Consider the following 19,538-nt stretch of genomic DNA (forward strand, 5'->3'; position numbering starts at 1 on the left):
TTATGAAAATGTATTGTTTTTGTTTTTCTTATTACTCTCTTTGTAAATGTGTGCTGTGTGATTTTGTGACACTGACACACACACACACACACACACACACACACAACTCGCGGTAAAATATTAATATTTTCCCGCGGTAAAATAATATTTTCCAGGGCCTCCCCAAGAATTATGTTATTTTATTGTTTTTGTGTATTTTATAAATTGTGCAAATTGAACTGAACTCAACTTTTTACAATGTGTTATTGTCGTGTACATATACAGAGATGATGAGCAGCCTGGGACATCTACAGCCCCAGTAACAGGCAGAGGCAGGGGGCGTCAGCGTGGGAGGGAGAATAGATGCCGATCTAGATCTCCATGTGACCGGTCATCCCAGCCACACCACAGCCATGAGGCCTGGAGAACAGAAAGTGAACCTGATACTGCTCCAGGAGTCAGTAGGTTCATGCCCCACAGACCACTAGGAGCCCAGGTGGACATGCACTCGCCATACACACCAAAAGAGCTGTTTCAGCTGTTCTTCTCCACTGCCACCGTGAGGATACTCTGCAAGAACACCAACAAATATGCAGCAATACAGCAGGAAATGGGGAAGAAATACAGCTGGGCTGACGTCGAGGTTGAGGAGCTGTATAAATTCTTTGGCCTTCTCATGTACATGGCATTAGTCTCACTGCCAAGTCTCCAGGACTACTGGAAACAAAACCACATCCTGTCTGTGCCGTTTCCAGCCATGGTCATGACAAGAGACCGATTCAGGTCCCTGATGTGGAACATCCACCCCAGCGATCCAGAGGAGAATGTGATAAATAACAGAAAGAAGGGAACACCTGACCATGACAAGCTCTTCAGGACAAAACCCCTCATGGATGAGATCCGCACTGCGTGCCAGGCTCATTACCACCCAAGGAAGGAATTGGCTGTTGACGAGCGAATGGTGGCAACCAAGGCAAAAAGTAGCCTGACCCCAGTACATGAAGGACAAGCCAACAAAATGGGGGATCAAGCTCTTTGTGTTGGCTGAGTCAAGCAGTGGCTACACTGTCAACTTCAGTGTGTACAGTGGGAAGTCTAGCTCGGCCAGTGTGCATGGACTGTCACATGATGCTGTGATGGACCTCATTCAGCCGTCATATCTTGGGACTGGATACCATATTTATATGGACAACTTCTTCACCAGTCCCAAGCTGTTCCTCGACTTGGCCAGCATGAAGTATGCTTGTGGTACCTACAGGGACAACAGGAAAAGGTGTCCCTGTGGAAGAGGAAATGCCCTCACCCCAAAGTCTGAGAGAGGTGCTGTGAGGTGGATCAGGGAGGGCCCCCTGCTGTTTGTGAAGTGGATGGACACGCGGGAGGTGTCTGTGTGCTCCACAATCCATCCAGCATTTTCTGGTGAGGTGGTCCAGAGGAGAGCAAAGGATGAAGATGGACGCTGGGCAGTGAAGGAGATTCCCTGCCCCACCCCTGTCATGGCCTACAACAAGTGCATGGGTGGGGTTGATCTTTCCGACCAGCTGATCCAGTATTACTCCACCCACTGCAAAACTGCTCGCTGGTACTGGACGCTCTTTTTGCACTTTGTGGACATTGCAGCAACAAATGCATACATCATGCATTGTGAGATGAGCAGCAAACAACAGGTGCAGCCCATGACTCATAAGAACTTTCTTACCCAGCTGGTGTCCGAGCTGTGTGGAGTGGACAAGACAGGGACTCCAAACAACAGGAGCAATCAACATGTTCCTGTTGCCATCGCCACTGCCACTGATGCCAGCCAGAAAGCCACTCAAGGCCGCAGGGCATGCCAACGCTGCCACCAGGTGGACAAAAAGAGGAACCTGACGCCATGGCGATGCAAGTCCTGTGATGTGCCCCTCTGTGTCATTGTTGACAGGAACTGTTTTGAGGAGTGGCACGTTAAAAAACAAAAACGCCTTGTTGTAAATAGTTATGTTATTGTTGTATATAGTTTGATTTTGTCTCAATTTGACATTTATATGTTATTTTTGCACTATTTAGAAACCCCTCACAGTCTGTGAATGAAAGGCCTGTTATATAGTTCTCTGTCTAATTGTGTACATAAACTATTTTGAAGAGAGGCACGGCCAAAATGGAGGAAAAAAAAAAAATGCCTGTGGCTTCACCTGTTTTTTGTTGTAAATAGTTTAATTTTATCTCAGTTATACTTTTGTATGTACATATTTACAACTTGTGTTTACAATTTCTACCTTTGAATTTTTTCATTGAGCATGTTTGAATTTTGTATAGTAAAGAAATTAATTTATTTTTCAAATCCGATTTTGTGTTTTTGAGTGTTTTTGGGTCAAGTATGTTAATATAGTATGTCAGAGTGGAAACATAATTTTCTGGTCATATAGCTAAGGTTGTGCTGAAAAAAAAAGATATCAAACATTGGCATGACAAACATTTTTTTTATGTGGTATATGAAGGCAAAAATTAAAAGTATACAAAAACGGCCAAAATAGCCCAAGACCCTTGAGGGTTAAGGGGTCTGTTCAACCAAATTACAACATATCTGGTATCTGCATGTAAACTCCATTTCAAACACAATCAGAGTGAATAATGTGTCATCTATGCATGTAAACATTACTTTTGAATAACAGAATGGCAAAATGTCAGTTTTGGGCAGTTTTCATAGGGACTATGTCTTTGGTAGCAGCAGCTAAGAAAACTTTAATATCCATTACATTACATGAAATTCTGGTAGCTGTGTAAAACAGTAAAGAGCAGGTAAACTGCACGAGAGAAATCTAAAAACCTCAGCACATAAATTCAGAAATGTCTGCTTGGCTAACAAGAAATGTCCCTCTGTAATTTGGGTGACTGTCCCTTTAAATTTTCAGATACAAGTACACTCTTCAGGTATGATATTAGGCAAGGTCTCATACTTAAAGGAGTACCCGCCGTCAGATGTTGTGGTGATTCTCAGCGACCTCATTGTCCCTGGGACCGGAGCGCAGCACTGTGTGATCCCCAGCATGGCGGAGGGTCTGTCCTCGGCCGAGCAGTTCCCATGACAGTAGTAGAAAGTCAGCACCTTTGGATGGACGATCCAGTTGTCCCAGCCCAGCTCCTCAAAGCTAATTTCGATCTCTGCTCGGTGGCAGTCGCTGTGCTGAGGTCTCTCCTGTGAGGGCCGCTGGAGCAGGTCGATCGCTGAAGGAGACCAGGGGATTGGTACGGGTGCATGGCGGGGTGAGCGGACAGGACCACGAGGCTGAGCATGGACGTGGAGAAAGGGCGTCTTGGCTGGTTCATTGGTGTGGCATTGACAGGCTGGACAGCGAACCTGGAGCAGGAAAGGGCCCTCGGCCACAGAGGCCAGCAGGTTTTGATCCAGGTGGAAGGTGGCCCATCCGTCTGAGCTCATCTCTGATGGAGCCTCTGCCGCCTGGAGGAGCTCCTGCGCTGAGGTGAGAATGAACAGCTGGGCAGAGGAGTTGGCTGTGTCTCCTTCGTCTGCATAGAACCAGAAGTGGGCGGATGTGACCAGGGTGTCCTGGTTGTTCATGGAGGGCTGGAAGTAATATGTGAAGTGGCTGTTGGTGGTTTCTCCAGGAGCTGGAGATCTGGCACAGGACAAGTCTGCCAAAGTGAAATAAGAGAGCAGTTAGTAAAGTTCATTGCTTTTTTATTGGGCAATTTGGGGCTTCCTCAGAGTCCTGCTGATGTACAGCTCTACTGCGGGAGGCTGTGACATCACTGTGGGGAGTGGTTACAGGCGCAACAAAGCTCTTGTGACCACATTTTCAGCCTGGTGTTCAGTTACTCTGTACAGCTGCTGTAATCACATAAATCATCTACACAGTCTTAAAGTAAAGGCCCATTCTATTAATTGTACTGCAAGGCATGGGCTGACTATGAGATAATAGGCCCCTAGGCACAGATGTGCAGACGGCCCCACCACCCATAGAGGCAAGACGCACAGACTTTGCGGTGGTTTTGCCCCTTTTTTGTTGTTGTTTTGTGTCTCTTTGTAGTCATTTAAAGCCTCTGTGGTTGTGTTATGTCTTTCATAGTCATTTTGTGTCTCTTTGTGGTTGTTTTACATCTTTTTTGCTTATTTTGTGTCTCTTTGAGGTAATTTTGTGACATTTTTGGTCATTGTGAGTCTCTTTGTAGTCATTTTGTGTCCCATGATTATTCTTTATATTTTTTGGTGATTTTTTTTAGCCCTATTCGGACGGGATTAGTTTAACGTGGAAGGATTTTAGTCCCGTCCGAACGCGTCATGTCTGTAATCATTACGGAAAACGACTTTTACCTTCTGTAAAACGGTCCGGAGAAAATACCTTGGGTAATATTAATCCCGTGTGAACGCGATCCTCTGTAAAAATGTATGTAAATATTTCGTCACGTCCTGTTTACAACGTTTTTTGGGGGGAGACCAATCAAACGGTCGAGAAGAAAGCACTTTTCAGTGCCACAAGACTTCTCTCATCTTGTGTTAGGTCAGCCTAATATAAATCCATATTGCTAATTGTTGTGTACACACAACGTAAACGTGACACATACAGGAAGCAACGTAGCACGCACAAGCCGAAAGGGAGGTGACGCCAGGGCGCAAACGGAGTTACCACTCCCATCTCTGGTAGAATTACGGAGATTTCTTGTCCCGTGCAAATCAGATGTTTATATTACAGACATCCTGTGGTAAACTGACATTAGTCCACGTCCCTATGTAAAAATAATCCCGTCCGAATAGTACTTATGTGTCACTTTGTAGACATTTTAGGTCACTGTGAGGCAAATTTGAGTCTTTTTGGTCCATTTCTGTCTCTTTGTGGTAATTTAATGTCTCTTTGCCATTGTTTTGTGTCTTTCTTGGTCGTTTTGTGTCTCTTGTAGCCATTTTAAGTCTCTTTGTGGTTGTTTTGTTTCTTTTGGTCATTTTGTGTCTCTTTGTAGTTATTTTGTGTCTCTTCATTGTCATTGTGTGTCTCTTTGTCATTGTTTCGAGTCTTTTTCAGCCATAATATGTCTCTTTGTAGCCGTTTTATGTCTCTGTGGTTGTTTTGTTTTGTGTGTTTTTAGTTATTTTGTGTCTCTTCGCTGCTTTGTGTCTTTTTATAGTCTGTCTTTTTATATTATGTCTCTTTGAGGTGTCACTATAGTAATTTTGTGTGTCTTTGTGTGTTTTTTGGTGGTTTTATGTATCTTTGTAATCATTTTGTCTCTTTGCCATTGTTTTGCATCTTTTTTTTTTTTAGTATTTTTTATCTTCGTCTAATCTTCATGTTGTGTGTTTGTGGTCATTTTGTGTCTCTTTTCCAATGTTTTGTGTCTCTTTTTTTGGTCTTTTTGTGTCTCTTTGGTGTCATTTTGCGGCTTTTTTGGTCGTAATATTTATCTTTGTCATTTTGTGTCTCTAGTTGTTTTTTTGTGTGTCTTTTTTGGTTGTTTTGTATTTCTTTGATTTTGTGTCTTACTGTGTTCTTGTGTGCATATGTTCATTTTGTCTTTTTGGTCACTTTGAGGCTGTTTTGTCCATTTTTATAGTCACTTTGTGCAGTTCCTTTGCATTTTTTGTGGTCTTTTTATGTCTCTTTGTTGTCTTTTGAGTCTCTACCTTAAGTATTAATTGAGTGATAGTTTGCAGGCGGGGGCCAGGGGAGCCCTGACACTTTGGGCCATTGGGTCTGTTCCTTGTAGGCGCATTCAGTAAACCATCCATGCTCCAAGGACACCTGCTTACACACAAATTTATTTGCAAAGGCTCCATATCATAAACTAATACAAAGTGCAGATAACTGAGTATATTTCTTTTACATCTTCAGCGTGGATATCGTGAGTTTACTGCAATATAGATGGCAGTTAAGCCCAGGCAGTGTACTTTTAAACAAGAAACACAAATATTAAATTAAAACCTTTTTGGAAGCACTCTGCTGCACTTTCATTTTAGTCTTATGCTCAAGCACCCTATTAAACCTGAAGACTAAGTATTTCAAATTTACTGTCACATGATCGGGGCAGTTTTGTAATGCAGTTGCAAGAAAATATGATAAAACTGTGCTATGCTTGAATGGAATTATACATTATATTATTTTTGCTCACTGAAAGTCTGTATAATTTCAGTCCTTAAAATATCAGATTTTCCACAAGAAAGCAAAAATAATTCCTTCTATAGGACAAAAACACACTGGATTGAAGGATCCAAAATAAAGGTATACTGTTTTGGAGTGAAAGTGCGCACATTTAAGAGTTTTTGAGTTGTTATTCGGGTAGGAAAAAAAAGAAAATTAAAAAAAAAGCCTCTCACCAGAACTGGGGAAGAGAATAATTTGAGATCTTTCCTGGGTCAGACTGGTTTGAGGGTTAACCCACGCTGTCCTGCTTGTCCTGGGGGCCCTCCGAGGTGTGCGCCTCGCTTCTGGATGTGCCATGTTCCCATCAGGTCCCTGCACTGTGGTTAGAGGCTCCTCCAGCTCGAGGCCCTCCAGCACCCGCTCTCTGAACCAGGACAACACCGCTTCCCGGGAGAGCTCCTCTCCCCTGCAGGCTTGTGTCAGAATATGGATCCACAGAGGGCCCAGGATGAAGACGGCACAAGACACCATGACTGTACTGAATGACAACCGCTTGACACTGCCGGGCTTTGTTTGGCTCTGCAGCTATCTGGGTCTCAGTGAAGTCTGCAAGCAAATGCATTTTGTTGCCAACACATAAATGGAAGATAGCAAAGAATGGCCTTGGCTGTTTCACACAGAATCAAGGGACTGTCTTTGCACTTTCTTCTTTTGTGTCTGCAGTTGCTTTCTGTCGGCACAGTCGACTTAAAGCTTGAAAAAAATATATTTCACACCAATACAAAAACATCTTTATATGTTTGTTTTAGCTGTGAGTGTTTATTATGCACACTTTGACTCCATCATAGCGGCCGTATCTAACACACACCTGTTTTCCCACCAAACAAAAAGTCTTTGTCTACTGTAAGGAAAACCTGTGTGTGCCGTCTTTATCTGACTGGCCTTGAATCCTTGTATCTGTCTCAGAGAAATATTTTTTAATAATGCGTGTTTCTGCACAAGGACAATTTATCAGCTATGTCAGACCAACCAGTTGTCTTCAGAGTAATGTCCACTTACTCACTTTTTCCAGAGCTTAAAACTGTGTTTAATTGTTTTTATCAGAAGATGGAGTTTGCACAGTTGTCATGGAGAAAAAATGACTCATAAACTGAGCATCCTCTGATGAAGATATACAGCCTGTTAAAGGATAACTTCGGTATTTTTCAACCTGGGCCCTATTTCCCCATGTGTATGTGTGTGTATGATACTGTAGGTACAACTCGTTTTAAAATTGGTTAAGTATTGAGGGAGGCGGATGCAGCCGGCAGCCGCGAGGTAGATATGGGGGCAAATGCGTCCCGTATAAGTTTGCGCATTAAAAGTGCTTTTTTTCGCCACTGACCGGTTCAGATCGCCAGTGCTGAAGGTAGCTGAAGGAAACACACAAATGTTCTCAATGTCAATGTTTCATCATACCTTTATTGCTCACTTTATTTTGATAGCTGTCACTGAATGTTACCACAGTATTTAAATTTTGATGACTTTCCAGATGCGAGACTTTATATCCACGAAGCATCCTGTACTGGTTTAGCTGCTGTCAGACGGAAATAGCAACTTCAAGCAGGTCTGATCGAGTGCTTTCTGCCTCAGCAACAACAACCATTTACTGGTCCATCTACAAAACCCAAAACCAGTGAAGTTGGCACGTTGTGTAAACCGTAAATAAAAACAGAATACAATGATTTGCAAATCCTTTTCAACCTATATTCAATTGAATACACTGCAAAGACAAGTTACTTAATGTTCGAACAGGTAAACTTTGTAATTTTTTGCAAATATTAGCTCATTTGGAATTTGATGCCTGCAACATGTTTCAAAAAAGCTGGCACAAGTGGCAAAAAAGACTGAGAAAGTTGAGGAATGCTCATCAAACACTTATTTGGAACATCCCACAGGTGAACGGGCTAATTGGGAACAGGTGGGTGCCATGATTGGGTATAAAAGCAGCTTCCCTGAAATGCTCAGTCATTCACAAACAAGGATGGGGCGAGGGTCACCACTTAGTGAACAAATGCGTGAGCTGATTGTCGAACAGTTTAAGAACAACATTCCTCAACGAGCTATTGCAAGAAATTTAGGGATTTCATCATCTACGGTCCGTAATATCGTCAAAAGGTTCAGAGAATCTGGAGAAATCACTGCACGTAAGCGACAAGGCCGAAAACCAACATTGAATGCCCGTGACCTTCGATCCCTCAGGCGGTACTGCATCAAAAACCGACATCAGTGTGTAAAGGACATCACCACATGGGCTCAGGAACACTTCAGAAAACCACTGTCAGTAACTACAGTTCGTCGCTATATCTGCAAGTGCAAGTTAAAACTCTACAATGCAAAGCGAAAGCCATTCATCAACAGCACCCAGAAACGCCGCTGGCTTCGCTGGGCCCGAGCTCATCTAAGATGGACTGATGCAAAGTGGAAAAGTGTTCTGTGGTCTGACGAGTCCACATTTCAAATTGTTTTTGGAAACTGTGGACGTCGTGTCCTCCGGACCAAAGAGGAAAAGAACCATCCGGACTGTTATAGACGCAAAGTTCAAAAGCCAGCATCTGTGATGGTATGGGGGTGTATTAGTGCCCAAGGCATGGGCAACTTACACATATGTGAAGGCACCATTAATGCTGAAAGGTACATACAGGTTTTGGAGCAACATATGTTGCCATCCAAGCAACGTCTTTTTCATGGACGCCCCTGCTTATTTCAGCAAGACAATGCCAAGCCACATTCTGCACGTGTTACAACAGCATGGCTCCATAGTAAAAGAGTGCGGGTACTAGACTGGCCTGCCTGTAGTCCAGACCTGTCTCCCATTGAAAATGTGTGGCGCATTATAAAGCGTAAAATACGACAACGGAGACCCCGGACTGTTGAACAACTTAAGCTGTACATCAAGCAAGAATGGGAAAGAGTTCCACCTGAAAAGCTTCAAAAATTGGTCTCCTCAGTTCCCAAACGTTCACTGAGTGTCGTTAAAAGGAAAGGCGATGTAACACAGTGGTAAAAAGGCCCCTGTGCCAACTTTTTTGCAATGTGTTGCTGCCTTTAAATTCTAAGTTAATGATTATTTGCAAAAAAAAAATAAAGTTTCTCAGTTTGAACATTAAACATCTTGTCTTTGCAGTGTATTCAATTGAATATAAGTTGAAAAGGATTTGCAAATCATTGTATTCTGTTTTTATCTACGATTTACATAACGTGCCAACTTCACTGGTTTTGGGTTTTGTATGTCCCAAACCTCACGTCATGAGCTCTGGGTAATGACTGAAAGAACGAGGTCGCAGACGAGCAACCAAATTGAGTTTTCTCCGTGAGGTGGCTGGGCTCCAGAGGGAGCTCGAAGTAGAGCCGCTGCTCAACGTACGTACGTGCTATTTACAGAGATAGCACTGGCGATCTGAACCGGTCAGTACTGAAAAAAAGCGCTTTTAATGCGCAAACTTATACGGGACGCATTTGCCCCCATATCTACCTCGCGGCTGCCAGCTGCATCCGCCTCCCTCAATACTGAACAAATTTTAAAACGAGTTGTACCTATGAATCATACACACACATACACATGGGGAAATAGGGCCCAGGTTGAAAAATACCAAAGTTATCCTTTAACCTTCAAAGGCTGGTTTACATGGTCCACCATCATGATATTGTCTGGCTTGAGATCCGTGTGCACGAGTCCAAGGCTTCCCAGGAGTTGTAGAGTCGTGGCCATCTGAAAGTCATGAATGAATCATGCAATAAGGTCAATCACTGTATACAGGTCAGTTTTTATTTCTGAACACGGGCTTTGCCAGGCAGAGCCCTGTAAGATCTGCACTGAGTATCATTTCAGAGCAAATTAATTATTTACAGTTGGTGGAACAGAAATAGGCTGACCTTAAATCTTGGACACGTTGCTTTAGCCTCAGTTTTTAGCACTACATGTACGTAGCTGCCAAGTGCATATTTCAGATACCTTTTACAGGATTCTCATTTTAAAACTGATCGGCTTGAAACATTAAAAGGTCAGCCGGAAAACTCACTGTCACTGTTATCATTGTAAGCTGTATCTTGTGGGAATGGGAAACTTGACAGGTAGAGTAACAGTGACAGGGCTTGGTGAATTGTATTTTAATGTGTCCATCTCCTGTATGCAGTACATACCTGGTGTAGGATGGGGCGGATCTCTTTCACAGAGAAACAGTTGCGAGGTCTCTTATCCAAGAAATTCCGCGAACTTATGTCCAGCATTTCAAACTCAAGACAAATTTGCTCTCTGTCAGTAAAAGCGCCATAGTATCAAAGCAAATCATGTTGGTTATACTAAATTAATTGAGTTTGTCAGATTATTAAACCCTCATAGGATTGACTCGAAAATGCCAGAGTTGGAACTACTTCAAAAGATGCATGCAAATTGTTGCCTTAATTTTTAAAAGTTAAATCAGTGGATCCTTGTTTACAGTGTATAATAACACTATCACAACTTGTACTTGTGTGTGTATTTTACAATTTCCTGACACCATGAGTTTGGTTTTGCTTAAATTTAATGATAATTTGTTCGGAGTGACTATTTCTACCCCAGTATAAATAGCCTTAGCCTCTCAGCTGGGCTATTTTAACTCCTGTATGACGTGTGACAACAAACTTTGCGCGTAACGTTACAAAAAACCTAATTGACGCAGATCTCCTGTCTGTTTCTGTATACTGAAACCATTTTCTTCAGTGGAAACGAAGCTTTTATATACTCTTATTTCACAGATAAGAAACTATAAATTGTGAAGAGAGGAAAGCCTCCACTAAAATAGCATTTTAAGTCAACTGTGTGTGATTTATCCTTCAGGGATTTATCCAGGTTTCATATGAGAAGAGGAAATCTCCGCTCATCACTAGGCTAATTTATACAATGTAAAATGCCATAGGCTGGCGTTAGCATGTTATATTTGTTTGGAAAACGTGTTTAATACAAGACAGTTGTTTTGTCAGTGAACTTTGTGAGTTGTAATGGAGCAAAACTGTGTGCCATTACCTTTGTTTAATGTTGCTGTTGTCCCTGGTTTTATATGAGAAGAGGGAAAGAGCGCTAGTTGCTAGGCTAATCTATACAATGTAAAATGCCATAGGCTTGTGCTAATAATGTTAGCATGTTGTATTTATGGGGAAAATGTGTCCAGATAAAGACAAGTGTTTGTCTGTGAATGCTGCGAGTTATAGTGAAGCAGATTTGTGTACTTGTGTTTGAAACTGTTGCTATTAATCCATGTTTAATGTGTGTTGTGGGTGTGTTTTGAATCAACTAAACTTTAACGTTACAGCACTTCACAGAAACCTCCGCCGCCGACTAGTGTTTTGGAGGTGTAACTGCAGAGTGACACAGACACACCACCGCACAAGTATAAATGCTCACAATGGCATGGGCAACGTGCGTAGGGTCTACACACAACCATAAATTTGCTTAAAGAAAAGACACTTGGCATGGTTGCATTGTAATGGTAGATTCAGGACCGATAAAACCTAGGTTAGCTACATAGCTAACTATCCGTTAGCTATGTAGCTAACGTAAGTCCTGAGGGTTGAGAAGATAATAGTTTAGTTGTACAAAATGAGGGTACAAATATTTGCACCAAGGTGGGTATAAACAGCACACATCATTAATAATCCAGGGTACAAATAGCATCCACTTCTAATTGTACAGGGGTGTAAATAGCATACATTGCTATTTACAGTACAGTACAGTACATGTCTTTGCAGGGAAACTTATTTTCACTGGAACAAACAAATTTAATCAACTTACCATGTTGTTGCTTGTTGTATCTTTGATACAGTGAGAAACATTTGTGTGTTTCCAACATTCGTGACACATCAGATTCTGTGACCTTCAGCTATGTTCCCAATGTCAATGTTTCATCATACCTTTATTGCTCACTTTATTTTGATAGCTGTCACTGAATGTTACCACAGTATTTAAATTTTGATGACTTTCCAGATGCGAGACTTTATATCCACGAAGCATCCTGTACTGGTTTAGCTGCTGTCAGACGGAAATAGCAACTTCAAGCAGTTCCGATCGAGTGCTTTCTGCCTCAGCAACAACAACCATTTACTGGTCCATCTACGTCCCAAACCTCACGTCATGAGCTCTGGGTAATGACTGAAAGAACGAGGTCGCAGACGAGCAACCAAATTGAGTTTTCTCCATGGGGTGGCTGGGCTCCAGAGGGAGCTCGAAGTAGAGCCGCTGCTCTTTCACTTCGAAAGGGGTCAGTTGAGGAGGTACAGGCATCTGATCAGGATGCCTCCTGCTGGACATGTTTCGGTTACGTCGCACTGGTAGGAGGCCCTGGGGCAGACCCAGAACATGCTGGAGGGATTACATATGTCATCTGGCCTGGGAACACCTTGGGGTCCCCTAGGAGGAGCTGGAGAGCATTGCTGGGGAGAGGGACGTCTGAGATGCTTTCCTTGGCCTGCTGCTCCCGTGACCCGGTCCCCGATAAGCGGATGAAAATGGATGAATACTCAAATGTGGTAGAATATGTAGCGGCTGTTGTCATTTGTTTTGATGACATGATTGGCTGTAGACGTTTTGCTCTTTAAGGACATTATGCTTGAACCCAACTTTTCAAAGTGAGAAGCATTTCTTCTTTCAGCTATTTTTTAGTTAATTTCATCTTCAACTATTGACAGTATTACAGTTTAGCTTCCAGCTTTTCTAGCTCTGTATTTCAGCTCTTAGCTTCTTTAGGTAAAGCAGCTCAGCTTCCAGCTCTGCCAGATTTATATCCTCTGTCTTCAATCTGTAGTTAATCCAATAACAGGAAATAATCTGCCACATAACCCCCCTGTAAAACAAATTGTTTTCACATTGCAGTTTTGTATGTTCACTTTGGACAGAGCTAGGAAAGCTGTTTCCCCTGCATCCAGTCTTTATGCCAAGCTAAGCTAACTGCCTACTGTTGTCATCCTGGGTTTTTTTATATTCTGCTATCCTATGGACTTTGTTTTGGATGTTCCTTGTTTCATGTTATTCATTCATATTTAATCTGCTTCCTGTTTTATTTTGTAGATTCTCTCCTCATGTGTTGTGTCTGCTTTTACTTCCTGTCTTTGTGTGTTTTCCTGCCTGTTTTCTGTCACACCTGTCTCGTTAGTCCCTCCCTGTTCCCAGAGTCTTCCCCTCACACCTGTTCTGTATTAGTCTTGTTTGCTCCACCCTTGTTGTTAGCCAGTCTCCCTCCTTTTGTCCTTGTCCTCCTAATACAGCTGTGTCTCGTTCTTGTGATTAGTTTTCTGTGTATATACCTGTGTGTTTCCCTTTGTTCTTTGTCAGTTTGTCTGTGTTCCTCCTGGGTGTGTTCTTTTGTTCATCCTGCATTCATCCCTGTTAGTCGTGTTTTTCACGATTGGTTTTAGTTTTTGTTCTGCTTTCATTCGGACTTTGAGTTGCCTGCCTGTACTGGATGTTTTCAATCAGCTACATTAAAGCTCGCTTTTTGTTAAAGACTCAAACCGCCTGTTAGTCTACATTTGGGTCCTCCTCTGAACTGACTCGTGCCACTAACTCCTGGACCTAGAGAGACTTCTGCTGGACAAACCTGATCCGCTTTTTCATCACACCCAATCAGAAGTGGAAACAAATTGGCACCCAGCTGTGTTGCTGGAGGTAAGGTGGAGAAATCATGGTTGCACATATGCCCATATTTTCTGGTCTTGTCCTTCTGTTCAGACTTTCTGGAAGGAACTAGCAACAATCATTTCAAAAACTCTGGGTTTTAGTATCAGTACAACATTCACATCCCTTTGTCTTTCACACATCCCCGATGGACTCAGTAAAAGTTATATCTATTTATCTACTAAAGATCCTGCTGGCAGCGAGTAAAAAGGCCATTACTAAAATACGACTTCAGAGAGAACTGGGACGAAAACATTGGAGAAAATGGTGTTTATTTAGCCAACGAGACAGGTGTCACATGATAATGGTATGTACCATATATGAAACCTTACTTAGATTAGGAAAATTTGTCATGTCTTTGTAAACCTCACATGACCTCATATTTGTCTTTTTTCCCGTGTACTGCTTTGTTTCCTTTTCTTTTTTGTTCATAAATAAAACATATTTTAAAAAAACCTGACTGATGCTTAACCCCTGTTTTAAAAAAGAAAACAAAATAGAGCAGCGAGTGACAATACCAGGGTTTGAGCTAACTAAAAAGCAGGGATAAAAAGAGTCCATACTGTCATTTATGTTTGAGTATTGTTAAAATACTGAACTGTTATTTTTCTGGTTCTCATGTAATTTGGGTCATGCATTACTCACCAGTACAGCATATGTTAAAGAAGTCAGTCAGGAGTATTGTCATGGCTAATGGTACTTGCTATTACTTACCTGTATGCTGTGTAAGAGTAAGGTGAACATGTTTTTTTTTTTTTTAGTACTTCACATGCGTATTTGGACAAGGTACCCTGTGACAAGAGGACTGAGTATGGTATCAGGAGTAATATGCCTATTCTTAGTGTATATGAGTTATGTGTATGATAAGATGTATTATGGTTATTGGTATTTATTTAAGGTGTAATAGAGTATAGGATAGCAGTATAAGATACATCAGTAGCTGATGCCAGCAGAGCAGAAGTAGCGGTCAGTAGTAATTAGTGAAAGTTGTTTATGGTGTTCTTTTATAGCTGATGCCTTAACTTCTGCTATCTATCTATACGTTATCTATTCAATACTTTTGTAATTTAACATTGCTGAATATAGTGACAAAAATATCCTGTATGACCAATGTACTCGTACATACTCGGATATCGGCGGGTGTTAGCCTCCACCAGGGTTTTCCCTTGTCACCGATCCTGTTTATGATTTTCATGTACAGGATCATGAAGCGCAGCCGGGGGGGGGGGGGTCCGGTTTGGGGACCTCAGAACTGCATATCTGCTTTTCACGGAAGATGTGGTTTTGTTGGCTTCATCACACCGTAACCTCCAGCACGCACTGGGGCGGTTTGTAGCTGTGACGGCCCCTGCTTGGCTGCGTGGGTTGGTTCAACGGGTTGACATCCCAGTAGATCAGCAGTTTGTGAAATACTCAGACCAGCCCGTCTGACACCAACAACCATGCCACGTTCAAAGTCACTGAAATCACCTTTCTTCCCCATTCTGATGCTCGGTTTGAACTTCAGCAGGTTGTCTTGACCATGTCTGCATGCCTAAATGCATTGAGTTGCTGCCACATGGTTGGCTTTATTTATCAATTTATCATTTATATAAATCTTTGTGCAAAAAGAGTAATTGCAACAGTGCATAAGTAATGGAGATATGTTTTGACAATTTCAGGAGTCAAGTCTGTTCATTCTAACAGATTTTTGGTTTACTGAAGTCACACGTCACAAACGTAAGAAAGAGACATAAAGGCATCGTGACTGAGAGTATCTGAATGTAAATTTGCCCCAGGAACATCCTCTATCTACATAAGTGATGCTTTTGGAACAGCTCACTAACATCAACTCCAATAACTGAGGACTATGAGCTACATGAGTTATGAAGTAACATTTTAAACTTCTTACAATTTGTTACAGCTACGTCCCACACAGGGGCAGAAAGTGTCACAGACCATGGGGTGAGTGTATTCAAACTTCAACTGATGTGATTTAACTGATAGTCTAATTGTTAGACCTGAGAATGAAATCAGGCGTTATCCTGCCATTTACCAGAAGAGGGCAGTGAAATACTACATCACTGGATGTGTGTGTTACATGACAGTTGCATGTTTTTGGCCAAAAAACAGCCAAATATAAAATATTTTGCCTCTGACAGGCAATGAAAGGGAAAAAAAGGCATGAAATTTAATTGTCTTCACAGAGAATGCACAGATTTATACACTGGGGAAACAAAACAAACACTCCACAAGCGCATGGCACAGCACAGGAGAGCCAGCTCCTCAGGTCAAGACTGTCTGCTTACATCTAAAGGAGAAGGGACACTCTTTTGAGGACAGCAATGTGCACATGTTGGCCAGGGAAGAAAAATGGTCTGAAAGAGGCATGAAAGAAGCCATCTACGTCTAACTTTAACGACCATCATTAAACAGAGGGGGTGGCCTGCAACACCAACACAACACACCATTTATCACCCACCTACAATGCAGTCTTGGGATCCCTTCCCAGACGACCTCACACCCATTCACCCCTGGTCTCACCTGACCCTAACGACTCACATGGTGGCCAGGTGGGTCAACGACTCACGTTGTGACCTTAACGACTCTGAAACTAAGAGCTCACATGTGACCTCTACGACTCTGCGAGGGTTCGCACCCACACAGGGTGTAAAGCCTGCAACTCTGTACCTCACAACACACCTTTTTAAAAGTTTTATCAGATAAAGAGGTCAACTGGTAACAAATTAAGACAGTGTGAGGTTCACCACTGTGTGGAAAACTGCAAGCAATTTAGGATTTCACCATCTACAATCTATAATATCATCAAAACATTCAAAGAATCTGGAGAAAACTCTGCACATAAGGGTCAGGGCTAAAAACCAACATTAAATGCCTGCGACCTTTGACCTCTCAGGCTGCACTGCATTGAAAACCAACATGATTACATAAAGGGTATTACTGCATGGGCTCAGGAACACTTTGGAAAAACAATGTCAGTGAACACAGTTCATTGCTGCATCTACAAATGCAAGTTAAGACCCCACCTTGCAAAGTGTCAACAACATCCAGACACAACATACTGTCTGTCCCTGCCTCAGGCACACCCCTATCACCAACTCTCCTGGCCTGCTGAAAAAACACGTAATACCAAATGTATTTAGTTGTCATTGGGGTTAGTTGTAACACTTTTTTAAAAGGTGTTTCGACAATTCCTGCCCATGTTAGCCAGTGTTTAGCTGTGGCAGCATGGTGGTTTACAATGAGCAAAGATAAAATGCCCCACATATTACCCTAGCCCTGTAAGGCCCACTGTTGTAAAATTACAACATCACTTTTAGCTGTCCCAAAAACAAACCTGCAAATGTTTTTTTTAAGACCATATTTACATAGTCGTTAGGCCCTATTGTTTAGCCTTGCAATGCCATTGGATGGTAAATGTGTAAATAGGTCTGGCCATCAGGCCATGAACTCATACAACTTGCCAACTCTCCTGGATGCACATTTCCCTGTTTCACTGAACTGGATATATCAACACTGAAGTAAGTAAAATCCCTGAAACATATTTTTTGTGTGATAATTAAAATGTCTAGAACGGGTAAATACTTAATTATTGTTGAATGCATTTATCAAATTAGGTTTTCAGCTTGTTATGTCTTTGTTGTAATTTTGCAACGCTGGGTGAGGATGGCATTTAGCATTTTCACCTTGCACATTAACATTAGCATTTTCACCTTACACATTACATGGGGACATTGCACTTCTAAGTAAGTAAAATACTTACTTACTTATTACTACTAGAAATATAACGTCTTTGATGATTTACAGTTTCTAAATGTGTTTTAGCTGTTTAGACCAGATTTGAGTAATTCTGGATGAATACATGATTTCTTGTTGTGGTATTTAAAGCCCTTTCAGAAACAGTATTTGAAACTGTGGCTGTATTTTATCAGTAAAAAATACATATACATACATGTGTTTTTCTGGGCTTTGTTTGTTTGCTCAAATGTCTAAAGCCAGACACTGGTTTTGTAGGATAGTTACTGTATGGGTGTAGGGACAGGTGTGAATGTTCTTGACTGTGGGGGTGTAAGTGGTCTGGGGGTTCCTTTTAGTATGTTAACGAGAGAGTACATTAGGTTAGCCAGATAGTATTATGTGACTTCAGTGGAATGTATCACATCATTAGGATTCATTTGCATTGAAAAGATTTAGACTTTAACCACTATTATTTCCATTTCAGAATGCTACGAGCAAGGGGGCGTATTTACGCTGTGAAAGACGCCATTGAAGCTGTCCAAAATGGAGAGAGTTATTTGAAATGGAATCAGACACCAGTGAATCAAGTGACGAGGAGGAGGATGAGGATGCAGGTCCAGTGGACAAACAGACTCAGACACTCATTGATTGCCCAGATGATGATGAGGACGTCAAGCCACCCAAACCAATCCAACCAACTCATCACACTATGCCACAGGACCGGTGTTGCTGGCTGAAAAAGGACTTCACTAGTCCATGTACTGATTTCTCCGGTCCAGATGTCACCAGTGGTACTGTCTCCCTCCACACACCACTGGAGTACTTCCAGAGGTTTGTGTCAGAGGACATGATCCAGGCTCTGATAGAAAACACAAATGAGTACAGCTTTCAAAAGAATGGAACATGTCTAAACACCAATACCAAGGAAATTGAGCAAATGATTGGCATGTACCTGAAGATGGGTCTGATGCAAATGTCTGGAGTCCGTATGTACTAGGAGACAGACACGCGGTACCCCCCGTTTCAGATGTGATGTCACGCAACAGATTCCAATTACTGTTAACATCATTGCATTTTGTCAACAACCTCACAGTGTCAGAGACAGAAGAAAGACAAACTCTGGAAACTCAGACCATGGCTTGATTCAATCAGAGAGAAATGCCTGCTGGTGGTACCTGAAGAGCACAACTCTGTTGATGAGATGATGATTCCATTCAAGGGTAAATTCAGCAGCATTAAACAGTATATGAGAGGCAAAGCCCGCCCATGGGGCTTCAAATTGCAGGTGAGAACTGGGGTCTCTGGCATCCTCTGTGACTTTGATGTGTACCAAGGCAGCATGGATGGAAGAAAAGCCAGATCTGAACTTGGAATGTTGGGTGATGTTGTAATGAAGCTTGCCTCCACGCTTCTAGAAGGTCAGAATTACAAAATCTATGCTGGCAACTACTTCACCCGTGTCCCATTAGTAGTTCAGCTCCTTGATCGTGGAATTCATTATGTGGGAACAGCCAGGCAAGTGTGCTTACCCAACTGTGTGTTTGAAGATGAGAAGAGCTTCAAGAAAAGGGGGAGAGGAAACTTTGACGTCAGAGTGGAGGCAAACCACAACATCTGTGCTGTGAGATGGTACGACAACAGGGCAGTCACCCTTGTGTCATCCTTTGCTGGCCCAGAACCTGTGACAAAGATTCAACGCTGGAACAAAGCCACCAAATCCTACACGCAAGTTGAGAGGCCTTACATTGTGGGTACATACAATAAATACATGGGTGGTGTGAATTTGCTGGACTCATTTGCTGCAAAATACAAGTTCCCGATGAAATCGCACCGCTGATACATTTACATCTTCTGGCACACCATCATCCTGGCCGTGATCAACGCCTGGCTCCTCTACAAGCGGGACTGTAAAGCTTGCAATATTCCCAAGAAAGACATGCTGAACAGGAGAGGGTTTCAGGCGCAACTAGCATCTTCTCTCATCCTGGTAAGAATCCATTTCCGTTGTTTACCTTTTTAACATTTTGTATCTGATTATACACTTTTTAATGTATGTTTGA

The 19,538-nt window shown here is 42.2% G+C and overlaps 1 protein-coding gene across 1 annotated transcript; it reads right to left on the reverse strand.

Moving 5' to 3' along the window:
* Positions 1-2,427: 2,427 nt before the first annotated feature.
* On the reverse strand, positions 2,428-6,646 carry inha (inhibin subunit alpha). The gene is made up of 2 exons (XM_033615658.2): positions 6,287-6,646; positions 2,428-3,612 (listed from the first exon to the last, which is right to left on the reverse strand). The coding sequence occupies exons 1-2, from the start codon at positions 6,582-6,584 to the stop codon at positions 2,867-2,869; spliced, it is 1,044 nt and encodes a 347-aa protein (XP_033471549.1). The 5' UTR covers positions 6,585-6,646; the 3' UTR covers positions 2,428-2,866.
* Positions 6,647-19,538: the final 12,892 nt, after the last annotated feature.

This window comes from Epinephelus lanceolatus, chromosome 24 (genome assembly GCF_041903045.1).
Source record: "Epinephelus lanceolatus isolate andai-2023 chromosome 24, ASM4190304v1, whole genome shotgun sequence".
Lineage (NCBI taxonomy): Eukaryota > Metazoa > Chordata > Actinopteri > Perciformes > Serranidae > Epinephelus > Epinephelus lanceolatus.

Bases quoted from the DNA above. Each gene is read 5' to 3' on its own strand.
- inha (XM_033615658.2), bottom strand. From the start codon at position 6,584: ATGGTGTCTTGTGCCGTCTTCATCCTGGGCCCTCTGTGGATCCATATT. The intron at 3,613-6,286 runs GTGAGAGGCTTT...TCACTTTGGCAG, and splicing joins TATTCTCTTCCCCAGTTCTG to ACTTGTCCTGTGCCAGATCT.